A 13,038-nucleotide genomic window follows, 5' to 3' on the forward strand; every position below is an offset into this window, starting at 1 on the left:
TAATACCCTAAATTACTTCTAGGAGTTCAAAGACAAGAGAAAAGTATTTCTCCAGAGAAAGCAGACGATAATATTAATCCACTAAAAAAATCTAAAGTACAAAATGCTACTTAGTAAATAAAAATACAGCCGGATGAATTACTAGGGTAAAAGATAAGAAGAATCTAGGGAATTGAGATTAATTGAAATCTCAAGTCATGTTTGACTTTTCCTTTATCACCCGCATGCTTTCAGTTTCCAAGATCTGATAATTCTTCATTTGTGATTATTTTTTAACTCCATCCCCTCCCATTTATTTTCATTGCTATCATCTAAAGTCAGATCCTTAATACCTGACATTAGAATATTAAAATACCAGCTCTAGTTTCTCCCCCTCCAATCTTTCTTACACAGTCTTCCTAAATTACCACATTTTGAAACTCTTGAAAGATAGCGCCTTAGAGGGTGGTGGCCTCAATGATCACTGGTCTATCTTCCAGCCTTGACGGTCTAACGAGCTCTGGGCGGGGAGGGGCAGCAGGAACCAGGGGGCAGACTGATGGGAACCGACTGGCTGAGGTTTTCTGATGGAGCCAGGAGGATGAGAGTAAGAGGCCAGGGTAGGGCCGGATGCAGAGAGCAGCAGCTAAGGTTATTGGCAACAGCCCTGGGGTCTCCCTCCTCCTCTTTTCAAGAGCAGTTTCTTCCTGAAAGATCCCAGGAGGTAGAAGGCCGGCCTGATCTCTCCCAGCACAAACAACCCCACTCATTATTTCAGAAATTACCGTTCCAGCTGTGCCCTGCAAGACTCGGGTCTGCGTCAAAATCCACAATTAAACTGCGAATACAACGAAAGGAGTAAAGTACTTCAAATTTCTGACAACCTCTCTTGAATCCAATTAATAATCAACAGACTTTTTTTTAATTTTTAACAGATTCAACTCCAATATGCAGATTTCACTCTAGTTTATCTAAGCTTAAGAATCAGAAAACAGGCCCGATGAGGTGTAAATACCCAATTTACCAATTTTGGCAGTCGCTTGGAGTAACCATGAATCTCTCTCAGAACAGCCCTTGCCAAGCCCAGAAACTTCCTAAACCCAAGTTCCCTATTCGGTAGGCAATTTCTATCTTTTAAGTAGTAAGAGAAAAAAGTTGAATAAGACCATTCCTTGCTTTCCACGACAGCCTGGTGAGGGTGGTAAGCCAGGGATCCCTAGTCCCAATTCATAGAAAAGGAAATGAAACTATACAAAGGGACTTGTTCAAGGTCGTGCAGCTGAAAGTGACAGCAAGATTAGAAGCAAAGTCTCCTGACTCCTGGTCCAGGACCCTCATCAGCACATAAACTGCTTCCCAGAAAAAGGTGTCCAGTCAAGAAGAGAGAACCTCCCTTAAAGCCCATCCCCCACCCCAGAACACTCACCAGGAAACTGAGTTCCACCCTTTCCCAAGCTGACCTGGCCCTTCTGCCCTGACAATCTATGACTTTGCAGCCTTGAGTGTTTGGTTAAGCTTTTGGTTTTAGATAAAAGGGGTCTTTCGCTGGCTGCTGGGAACCTGACCTCAGAGGAAGACACCACATCCCAGGCCACAACCCCTGCCCTGCCACCCGACTCCGCTCTGCCATGTAAACAAGTCAAACCCTGGGAGCGCTTAAGCACCATGAAAAACAGCCAGGCGCGGCACTTCAGAGCAATGTTTTCCATCTCGGGGGTTCTTCTGCAAAGGGACGGCGACACCTGGGTCACACCGGGCTGGAATGCGAAAGGAGCTCCCCTGCTCTCGTTCGGGGAGGGGAGGGAAAGCTCTTAGAGGATGGAGGCTGGGCAGGACGGCGAGGAGGGGCCACAGACGCCTCCTGAAGAGACGGAGACGAGGCTGGGTCAGGGAGGCAAGGACCCCGCACGTCCGAAAGCCCTGCCCGTGCTCCGGAGAACCCTGGGCGCCGGGAGCGCAGGCGACCGCTGAGGGCCCCAAGGGCCACCGGGGACCGCAGCCCAACTTCCCAGGCCGCTGTCACCCACACAAAGCCCTCCTCTCCGAAGCCACTCCAGGGACGGGCCCAGGACTCGGCGTCGTTGGAGGCGGCGGCTCTGACGCCGACCCGGGAGCTCCGGGACGGGACCCAGCCCTCTCCCGACAGCGCGGGCCAGGCAAGGGGCCCGGCCCTCCGACCCCGTGTCCCCACTCCGCGCCCGGCGGGGAGGAGCCCCAGCCCCCCGCCGACAGCGGGCCCCCCAGCTTAAGTTCGAAGGCCGGACGCTCGTGCCAGCCTTCGGGACCCTGCCCCGCTCTCCGGCCGCCGACGGCGACCACGACGGGGAAGAGGGCGGCTGCGCCAGACCAGAGGGGCGCCCACGGGCCACCGCACAGTCCTCCGGCCTCAGCCGCCCAGGGCGGACGAGTCCGAGCCCGGCCCCAAGACAGACGCCGGGGTCCTGACAGCGGCGGGCCCCTCCCGAGCCCTGTGTCCCCTCCGCGGAGAAGCAGGCACGTTGGAGTCACGGCACCCCCGGCACGACTCACGCGGCGGCCGGGCCGCGGGGAGCGGGAGGAGGCGCCCCGCGGAAAACGGAGCGCCTCCCTTTGTCCCGCGCCGCCCGCGCGCTCCCCGCCGCGCCGCGCCCCGGACCCCGCACAGCCCCCGCCGGCCGGCGCACCCGCGCCCGCGAGGCCCGCGCGGCCCGCTCACCTGCGTCAGGTCCTTGTCGTTGAGCAGATGGGACTCGCGCGGCTTGAAGCAGTTCTGACACTTGCTCTTGTTGAAGATGTTGGCCTGGAACTTCCTGCACGGGTTCTCCTTGGCCGCCGACATGGTCGCGCGGCGGCGGCGCCGGCCCCGAGACCTCGCCAGGCCGGGCGCGCTGCGCGGCGGACGACGGGCGGCGCGGCGGCAGCATCCAAGGCGGCGGGCGGGCCGCTCAGCGCGGGCGCCGCCGCATGCCCCGCGGCCGGCCGCCTCTCACCGTGCCGCGCGGCGGTCGGGCCTCGCGGGCGCCGGAACGCGGGCGCCTCCCCTTGCGTGGCGGCGCCGGGCGTGGACCTCACAGAGCGCGAGGTCCCCGCCGCCCGCCCGCACGGCCGCCGAGCGCCCGCCGCAGGCCCATGGACGCGGCCCGCCCCCGGCGCCGGGTCGTGCCGCTCCGGGTCGGCGCCGCCGCCGCTGCCCTGGGCGCCGCGCGGCCGCAGCATATGGGAGCGGGACTGCAGGCGCGCTCCTGGAGGCGCCGGGCGGGGCGGGGCGGGGCGGGGCGGGGCGGGGCCGCGGCCGGGCGACCGGCGGCCCTGCCGGCCTATGGCAGCGGCTCGCCCTGCTAACAAAGGGAGGCCTCTGCCAATGGGAGCTGGGGGCGGGACGAAGGGCCCCCGGGCCCAAGGTAACTTGTGCAGGCGCAGGAAGGTGGGGGCGCGGCCATGGGACGTTCAGGTGTGGCGGACTGGCGCCCAGGCCGCCGAGCCCCTGACCGCTGCGGGGTCGGAGCGGGGGCCTGTCGGGGGCTTGCAGGGGGCTGGGGCTTGCGGGGGCGGGGCAGACCTCCGGCCGGCTCTCCGCAAACCTGGCTTCCAGCCTGGTCTTCCTGCGCCCATTCTGGACACCCGGGCCCAGCTCCGAGCTCTTGTTTTAACACCTACTATGTACCAGGCTGGGACTGCAAGAGGCAGGCAACACAGGCGGCCAGCTGGACCACTCCCTCCCTGGCCCCCCCATCTGCACCAGGGCCTGGAGGATAGCCAGCTGGCCAGGGCAGGGAAAGGCTGCCGCTCTTCCGGCCTGCAGCCCTGCATGTGGCCAGGCTGGGTTGTGGAGGTTTCTTTGGAGCCCGCATGCCTGAGTTCTGACCCTCTGGTTCACCAGGTCACTGTAGGGGCCGTCTCTCTGCATGCGTGTATGCATTTGTGCATGAAAGTTATAGATATAGCATCTCCTTGGCTGTCAGTGTCCGTGCATGTCCAGGTGGGGTCTGGCTGCCTTTGAGAGTGAATAGAGGCATGGCCACGTTATGCATCTACGTGCATAGTGACCTGTTTATCCGTGGGTCCATGACGTGTGAGTGTGCGTGTGGGTTGTACGGAGGCGTACGTCTGTGTGTCTGCTGTGTATGTGTGAGACGGTGCCGCCTGTCTGTGTGTGTCTGTGGGTAGCTGCGCTATCCAGCTGCCCTGATACCTGCATGTCCATGTTTCTGTGGGATTGCCTATGTATTTACACTGTGTGTGTGTGTCTGTCTGTCTTCTCTGCCTGATTGAGTTGTGTTTGCTTGCATGTCTGTTGTATGTATGAGCATCTCGGTGCGTCCATGCCTGTGTGTGAGTGTATGTCAGTTTCTGTAGCTGTGTGTTGTGTCTGACTGAGTGTATATATGTGTGCATGCATGTGAGTGTGTGAGTTGGATGCTGGAGGTCAGGGTTCAAATCTCTCACAATCAGCACCAGCTTCTCAGTTCCCTCTGCCCGTCCCCATAAGACGTACATAAGGTCCAAGCAGCCCCTGCCAGCCTGCTCTGGGGTGCGAAGGGCAAGGGCAGGCTGGCTGCAGGGTCCAGGCTTGGAGGGCCCTGGAGTCCACTCTTGGTGCACTCACACATTGCAGCTGCCAGCCTGCCCTGGCCTGGCTCCTAGGGGCCCCTTGCCCTGACCAGCTGGAGAGTCTGTGATCCGGGACACGGCCCCCACAGCCCGCCACCCCTTCGTCATCTGCCACGAGTGCTGCCTGAGGCCATTTGCTCATGGGCCTGATGTGATCACTCCCCACACACAGCCTGTCTGGTCGCCCTTCCTGTGAGGTGGCTGGGGGGCCCAGGGGTGCCATGGGGAGTTGAGGAGATGCGTAAATGAAGGGCATCTTGGGCAGACGAAAAGGAGCAGGATGCCTCAGAGCCTCAGGACCAGAAGGGCCCTTGGAGACCCTCAGCTCCAGCCCTTTGTTTTATAGATAAAGACACTGGGCCCAGAGAGGGCAAGATCCTGACCTGAGGTCACACTGCAAGTCCCTAGCAGAGCTAGCATTCCGGGGGCCTGCCCCGTGGCACGGCGGTTAAGTTCGCACGTTCCGCTCCGGCGGCCCAGGGTTTGCCGGTTTGGATCCTGGCTGCGGACATGACACCGCTTGGCAAGCCATGCTGTGGTAGGCGTCCCACATATGAAGTAGAGGAAGATGGGCACAGATGTGAGCTCAGGGCCAGTCTTCCTCAGCAAAAAGAGGAGGATTGGCAGCAGATATTAGCTCAGGGCAAATCTTCCTCCAAAAAAACAAAGGAACTAGCATTCCCTTCAGAGAGCTGGGTAGCTCCAGAGTTCATGGCCCGGACCATAGGAGTCCTTCATTCATTCAATAAATGTGTATTGAGCACCTCCTATGGCCAGGCCCAGTCTGAGCCTGGGGACACAGCAGTGGACAAGACAGACACATTCCTGACCCTCATGGAGCGTACACTGTAGTCAGAGAGACAGACAATAGACAAAGAGAGAAGATAAGGTCAAATCGTGCTAAGGGAGAGGAAGGGAAAGTGCACCTCCAGAAGCCTTGGAGTTGCGCTGTTCAGTACGGCAGCGACCAGCCACATTTAAGTTTCAATTAAGTAAAATTAAAGATTCCTTGGCCTCAGTGGCCACATTTCAGGTGCTTGTAAGCCACATGGGGTTGGTGGGTACTGTACTAGGCAGCAGAGAGAGGACATTTCTGTCATCGCGAAAAGTCCGACTAGACGGTGCCCATCTGGAGAGTGAAGAGAGGCTGGGGCGTTCCGACGGCTGAGGGCACTGCCCTCTGAGCTGCCCAGTCCCATTGGGCAGGCCACAGGGCAACGTTCCAGGAGCGAACGGCAGGTGCAGAGTCTGTGAGCTAGGACTGAGCATGGTGTGCTCAAGGGACAGTGAGGGGAGAGGACAAAGAGACGGGACTGGGAGGTCAACAGGGGCCTCTGGGGCCTTGATAAGGAGTTTCTGCTCTATTTCAAGTTTATCAGGAAGCCGTGGGTGGTGATTTAAGCAGAGGAGTGACATGGTTTTTAAAATATGTGGAGAATGGATTCACAGTGGGGCAAGAGTGGAAGGAGGGAGACCTAGTGAGAATGCCATTGTGTCACAGAGAGGAAAGTGACTGTGATTCAGGTGATAAGGGGAGGGGGGAGAGCCAGTTATATTCAGGGTTCTGGGTCAAGCCATACCTGAAGCTAAGATTTGCTTAGCTCCCTCTTTCTCTCCTCTTAGTTCCTGGGCACTGACCTGAACACCCTCATTAGTACCACCTACCTATTTCCCCCTCCCCCACAGGCTGCCTGAAACCCCTCCAGTTCCTGAATGCAGCACTCAGGCTAGTTCCCCAGGCTACACTCAGTGTCCTGGGTCCAGTTTTTTTCCAAGGGCTTTGCCCGTCTTACTGTGTCCCGGGACTGATAAGATAGGCCCATCTTGTTGTCTGGGGTCCGTGGGAAGATGCTTTAGGTCACGTGGTATTTCATTAACGTTCTCCACCATGATGGTTATCTCAGAGCTGGCGAGGAGGAGGCAGGAAGAACCAGCTTGTTCTGGGTCCAGGGCGCCCTGGAAGAGAAGGCTTAGGCTTCAGATGTGACAGGAGGAACTTTGGTTTGGTCTTAGGAAGAACCTGTTCTCTAAGGAAAGCTGATGGCATAGCTGTGTATTACCAGCGTGGGGGACCCTCCAGAACGTCCTAAGAATGGGACAGGTGGCCCGTTCCCCGGAGTGGTGCTGCAGGAGCCTGCTGTCTGTTCCTCACACACTCCAAGCTCTTCCCCTCCCAGCACCTGCCCTTGTCCTCCTCTCTGCCTGGAGCCTCCTTCACCCAGGACCCCTCTCTGGCCCGATCGGCATTCCCACTCTGAAATCTCACTTGTCTCCTGTATTGGAATGTGAGGTCCGTGAGGACAAAGCTGTAGTTTATCTTGTTTCCTTCTGCGACCCCATGTGTGAAACTGTGCCTGGCGAGTGGTAGAGGCTGCCACGAGGTTTCTGGAGTGAGCAGATGCTCAGGTGAGCATCAGCTGGCAGCCGCCATTCACACAGAGCCTGGTGTGCACCGCATGCCTCACTGCACACTCTCACTGCACCCCTCTGTGCCCCCCGCCCAGGAAAGGGTTCGAACTCCTGTTGGCTGGATCCAGGCTGGATCCAGAAACTGAGGCTGGGAGAGGTGAGGTCTTCCGCCCGAGGTTCCACAGGCAGTTTGCAGCAGGCCAGCCTGGAGGGGTCACAGGAGGACAGAGGTCGGGCGAGGCTGAGGGCACACTGCCTTTCCTCATGACAGCTCTCAAGTCATGCTCAGGCCTCTGCTTACTGCCCGTGGTCCTCAGGCACCCCCCCCCCCCGGCCCACACTGCCTGAGGGCGCCTGCTGGCGTTGCTCAGTGCCCGGCCCTGCCGCTCAGAGCCACACAGCTAAGGGAAGAGGCACGGCTGAAAATCATGCCCACTGCGGCCTCAGCAGGGCCCTGCTGGTGGAGGGAGGCCGGGCACGTGCGTGGCTCCGTGGTCACAGAGCAGGCAGACCTGCCCTCCGGGGGCTCTTGGCCACACCCTGGGCTTACATCAGCTGGGTGCCGCTGCAGCCTCTCCAAAGAATGCAGCTCATTGTTAGCGCTCCGCCAGGATTCCTTCCCCAACAGTCCCACCCGGAGGCGGGACTGTCCAGGCTGAGAGGGTGGCTGGAGGAGGTGTTGGAGGAAAGCTGGCCCCCTCCTCCCCACGACAATGGTCTGGGCGGCTCGCGGAGTAAGGACCAGAGTCCCCATCACTATCTGACCTTTTGACCACACATAAATATGACTTCTATAATGAGAGTGGAAAAGCAATACATGCTATAAAAATGACATCTTTAACATTCGCTCAACCCGGGACTATTCTAGTCACTACCTCATTTAATCCTCACAACAACTCTCTGAGGGGAGAGTGTTGCCAACACCCCCATTTTGCAGATGGGGAAACTGAGGCCCAGGTAACTTGTCAAAGTTCACAGAACTAGTGAGCAAGGGAGCCAGCACTCACAGCCAGCGTGGCCCCAGATCCTCCTTGCTCTTAAGCAGTACTCCAAACAGCTCTCAGAATCACGGTGCACACCAGATCTCGCCCTGAACCACGTGGCACGGCGGAGGGTACAGGGCATTTGAAGGATGAGTTCCAACTCCGTTCCACTCTTGCTTGTGACCTTGGGCAAGTCGCTTACCCTCACTAGGTCTCATTTCCTCCTCTGTAAAGGGAGGGGTCCTGATACCTACAGCCCCAGCACCAGTGGGCCATTCGTTGTGAGAGTGAGATGAAAGCCTGGAGGCAAACTGTCATGTATTCTGTCCCAGTGAGGAGCACCTGTGGCCCCTAGAGCCTGATTTGCAGGGTGATTATTGGTGCGGGATCCTCATCTCTCCTTGACTGTAAGCTCCCTGTATGTAAGAGACCACATCAAAATCACCTAGCCTCCCACAGGGCCTGGCCTGGAGTGACTGCGTGACTCAGCACGCCACGCGGGCTAAAAGCGCCAGCTGTGGCTGGGGCGAGCACTTTGGGAAACAGTTTGGTAGAACCTACTGAAACTAGAGAGACGTGCACCCGGAGACTGAGTCATCCCGCTCCTGGGCATCAGCCCCACAGAAATGGGCATGAATGGCCACCAGGAGAGATGTACACAAATGTTCATAGTGGCTTTATTTGTGACAGCCAAGAACTGGAAACAGGGAAATCAGTATCACACACACGTTCCCACTCAATGTTGGAAAACACACTGCTGATACATGCAACAGCATGGACGAAGCTGGGAGGCGGCGTCGAGTGCAAGAAGCTGGACACAAAAGAGAACGCATAATGTGAATCCATCAGCAAGAATTTCAAGAAGAGACAAATGACTGCATGGTGGTAAAAGTCAGACTAGCGGCTGCCTCTGGCAGAGGACGGCGTCGCCTGGGGACGGGCACAGGACAGTCTGCTGGGCTGCTGGACATGCGCTGTATCTTGATCAGTGTGGTGGTCACATGTGTGTGTGCATGTGTTCATAGCAGTACACTTACAATTTATGCACTTTATGGTCTGGGAGTTATATACAATTTTTTTTTTTTGAGGAAGATTAGCCCTAAGCTAACGTCTGCTGCCAATCCTCCTCTTTTTGCTGAGGAAGACTGGCCCTGAGCTCACATCCGTGCCCATCTTCCTCTACTTTATATGTGGGACGCCTACCACAGCGTGACTTGCTGAGCAGTGCCATGTCCGCAGCCAGGATCCGAACCGGCGAACCTGGGGCCGCCGAAGCAGAATGTGCGAACTTTACCGCTGTGCCACCGGGCTGGCCCCTATACACAATTTTTTAAAAAATTAATAACTCTGAAAAAAGATTACAGGCTCAGGAGCCCGGGGTGAATCTTACTGCTACTTTCAAGCCGGGTGGCCTTGGTGAGGCATCTTCCCTGCCTTGCCGGGCCACAGTCTCTCGGTGTGGCAATGACATCCGCCCTGTAACAGTGGGGTCTCCAAGGGTGGAATGGGGCATAAAGCACTGGCCCAGTGCCAAGCCTAGAGCAAGTGTACAGTGTGGTAGCTGTTATCAATAGTGAAAGATTTACGTCCCGAGCTGTGAGACCTAGATTCCTCAAATATTTGCTAAATGCTCCATGAGCCGGATGCTGGGCTGGGCTGTGCGGGCAGAGCAGACTCAGCACTTCCTTTCATGAGCTGACATTCTGGTTCCTTCACTCAGTCAACACACATACACCGTGACTTGCCCCAAACTGCACAGCTGATAAATGTTTTGGCCAGGACCCAAGGCTGGCTCTTCCGGCTGTTTGAAAGGTGCCTACAGACCTCTGGGCCCCTGCCCAGCCAGTGGCCCTGGGTGCCTGTCGCCACGAGAGGGGCGGATGCAAGTGCTGGGAGTGAGTACCAATGAGAGAGCTGAGTTGGCGAGGGAATCTGTAGCTTCCTTGCCTCGCGGTGGGAAAACCGAGGGGCTTCCCATCGTCTTTTCAGGGTCCCCTGAGGGAGTGAGCCAGTGGCAATCTACTCACTCTTACACATGGTATTGGCCTCCCTTCCTCCTTCCCCCATCTGCTTCCTCACACTCCTATCAGTGCTTCTGGGCGTCATCCCCCCAAAGATGACTCGTCTCCAAATCCTTGTCTCAGAGTCTGCTTTTAGGGAGACCCACCTGAGAAAGCTGGCCATTGACCATCTGATGGGGAACCAGAGGAAGATGGCCTCTGGCTGGGGGTGTGGACCCAGCTGCCCTCCAGGACAGCTAGCCAGGAAGCCTGCTCTCTTTCAGGAAGGTTCTGCAGAGGGCAGAGAGCCTTGCGTGGCCTCGGCCATGACCTGGTTACCCTCCCCAGTCCTGAGTCCATTGGCGGCCACAGTCACCTAGGGAAGGAGGGCTAGCTTCCAGCAGGACAGCATGGTTGGTCCTGGCCCCTGGGAGATGGGACCCACTCACCTGGGGGATGGAGTCAGGTGTGCCCCAGGTGCAGTGCATGTCTAGGGCACCGCTTAGAGAAGAGGATGCCTCAGGCACCCCTGCTGTCCCCGCCTGCTCTGAGCACCCGAAACACCTAGCTCTGGCCCCACGGGGCTCTGCCCCTGCTCCTGCCAGCTACCCAGCCCTGAGGCTGAGTGGCCTTCCATGATGGTCTCTGAGGCTGGGTTTTGATTTCTGCCCCACGCTTCCTGTCTGTACTCTGCTTCTAAGGCCTCTGGGGCTCTCTGACCTTTGCAGGGCCGGGTGTGCTCTACTGGAGTTTGGTACTGGCATCACAGGGTGCGGGGTGGTGTCAGATCAGGCGTCTGGGGTGAGGGTGGCAGAGCCCCTCGGAGGCCCGGGGAGCTGCTGCAGCCTGGATCCAATGGTCAGGGAGGCTTCAAGTCTATCCTCCTTGCCGTGAGCCCTCCCAAACTCTGCATCAGTAACCACAGTAACAGGAACAATAATAACGTCTCCTTATCTGGAGATGGGGTAGCTACAGAGGTGACCAGGTCACAGTGAGGTCATTAGGGTGGGCCTAAGCAACATGACCAGTGTCCTTATAAAAAGGGGAAATCTTGGTACAGAGTCAGAGATGCACAAAGGGAAGACGATGTGAAGAGTCACAGGGAGACGATGGCAGCATGCAAATGACAGAGAGAGGCCTGGAGCAGCTCTTCCCCCACGGCCCCCACCCACACCTTGGTCTTGGACTTCTGGCCCCAAGAGCTGGAGACGGGAAGCTGGTCTTTTCAGCCCCTGTCTGCTGTGCTTTGTTACAGCAGCTCAGCAAGCTCACATGCAACTTTGTTGAGATATAATTCACACATCACAAAATTGCTCATTTAAAGTGTACAATTCAGTGCTTTCGCTTCTGTTCAGAGTTGCGTAACTCTCACCACAATTTAAACTTAGAGCATTTTCTTTGCCCCAAAGGAAAGTCCTGTACCTGTGAAGCAGTCATTCCTCATCTTCTCTGCCCCCAACCCCTGACAACTACTCATCTACTTTCTGTCTCTGCAGATTTGCTTATCATGGACATTTCACACACATGGAATCATACAACATGTGGTCTTTTCTGACTGGCCTCTTTCACTTTGCTGTGTGTTCAGAGTTCACCCATGTGGTCGCGTGTGTCAGTACTTCATTCCTTTCTAAGGCTGCGTAATCTTCCGTTATATGGATAGACCACACTTTGTTTTTTCATTCATACGTTGATGTGTAATCTAATTTTGTTTTAGAAAGACGATCTGAAATATGGCAAAATGTTCACATTTGTTAAATCTGGGTGGTGAGAACATGGAATAGTTATGTTCCTTTATCTTTTTCTGGATGTTTGAAAGACTTCATCATTTTTAAATACTAATCAACAGATTTTAAAAATCTATATTGGAAGAGACAGAGAATGAGCCTCCAGCCATTGAAGGAAAATAATAGTTGCCAACATACCAAAGGAAAAGATGGGCACCACTAAGAAAAAAGAGAGGGGCCAGCCCTGTGGCTGAGTGGTTAAGTTTGTGTGCTCCGCTGCAGGCGGCCCAGGGTTTCACTGGTCCCAATCCTGGGGGCGGACATGGTACCACTCATCAAGCCACGCTGAGGCAGCGTCCCACATGCCACAACTAGAAGCACCCGCAACTAAGAATACACAACTATGTACCGGGGCCTTTGGGGAGAAAAAGGAAAAAGGTAAAATCTTTAAAAAAAAAAAGAAAAAGAAAAAAGAGAAAGGGCTCTTGAAGCTTCTTTCCCAACTTCCTGCTCCCCTGCAGACCCTGATGCCAGGGGGACCAGGAGGCTACTTACCAGCCTTGGATGTGAGCCCGACAGGGATGAGGACCACGTCTGCCCTGTCCTCAGCTGCCTTCCCAGCAGGGCCTAGCCCAGGGTCAGCACTCAGAGAAAGTTTGGACTATTTCCTGAGAATGGTGGGCCTGGCCACTGTGGGAAGGGGCCAGTCAGGCTCCCTCGGCCCTGCCCGGGTCCCTAGCCACTGCAGCCTTCCCCTGTCCCCACCTGAGGGCTCATTCCAGCCAGACTTTGATAACCTGCCTTGTGCATCGACAGGGAGCTCACTCCCTTATGAGGTGGTCATCCAACGGGCAACCACCAGGGATGGACGCTCCAGGATCTCCTCCTGCTGGAGAGATAGTCTGGCGGCAAACCCCAAAAGAGCTCAGAGGCCAAATATGTTTGGGGACCATATGTGATCTAACGCATCAGCACCACGTACTGAGCCCCAGGTGTGTGGCAGGCATGGCCCCGGGCTTTATGCTGCATGCCATCCTCCCACAGCTCCAAGTGGAGGACTCTGATTACTCCTGTTTGAAAGATGGTGCTCAGAGGGGCAAAGTCCTGACCAAGGTCCCATGGCTGGTGAGAGGCACTCTCAGGGCTCAGGTTTATTCTGCACCCACGCTCTCCCGTTAACTCACAGCACCAGCAGCAGACAACGGCCCTGGGACTCCCTGGCTCAGCTGATAATGGGATCCCGGCCCCCCTAATCCATGGGAGCAGCCTGAGGGGCCCATCCTGGGCAGTGCAGCTCTGGGCCTCCCACACCAGCTCCATCTGTCAGCCCTGCTCGCTTGTGGAAGCTTTTGC

At 56.6% G+C, this 13,038-nt stretch overlaps 1 protein-coding gene across 1 annotated transcript; it reads left to right on the forward strand.

The window, feature by feature from the left end:
- Window positions 1–1,741: 1,741 nt before the first annotated feature.
- LOC139044943 (collagen alpha-1(I) chain-like) lies at window positions 1,742–12,644 on the forward strand. The gene is made up of 3 exons (XM_070506541.1): window positions 1,742–3,844; window positions 10,690–10,926; window positions 12,207–12,644. Exons 1-3 carry the CDS (start codon window positions 1,742–1,744, stop codon window positions 12,642–12,644), a joined length of 2,778 nt encoding a protein of 925 aa, XP_070362642.1.
- Window positions 12,645–13,038: the final 394 nt, after the last annotated feature.

The sequence above is a fragment of the Equus asinus genome, chromosome 3 (assembly GCF_041296235.1).
Source record: "Equus asinus isolate D_3611 breed Donkey chromosome 3, EquAss-T2T_v2, whole genome shotgun sequence".
Taxonomy (NCBI): Eukaryota; Metazoa; Chordata; class Mammalia; order Perissodactyla; family Equidae; genus Equus; species Equus asinus.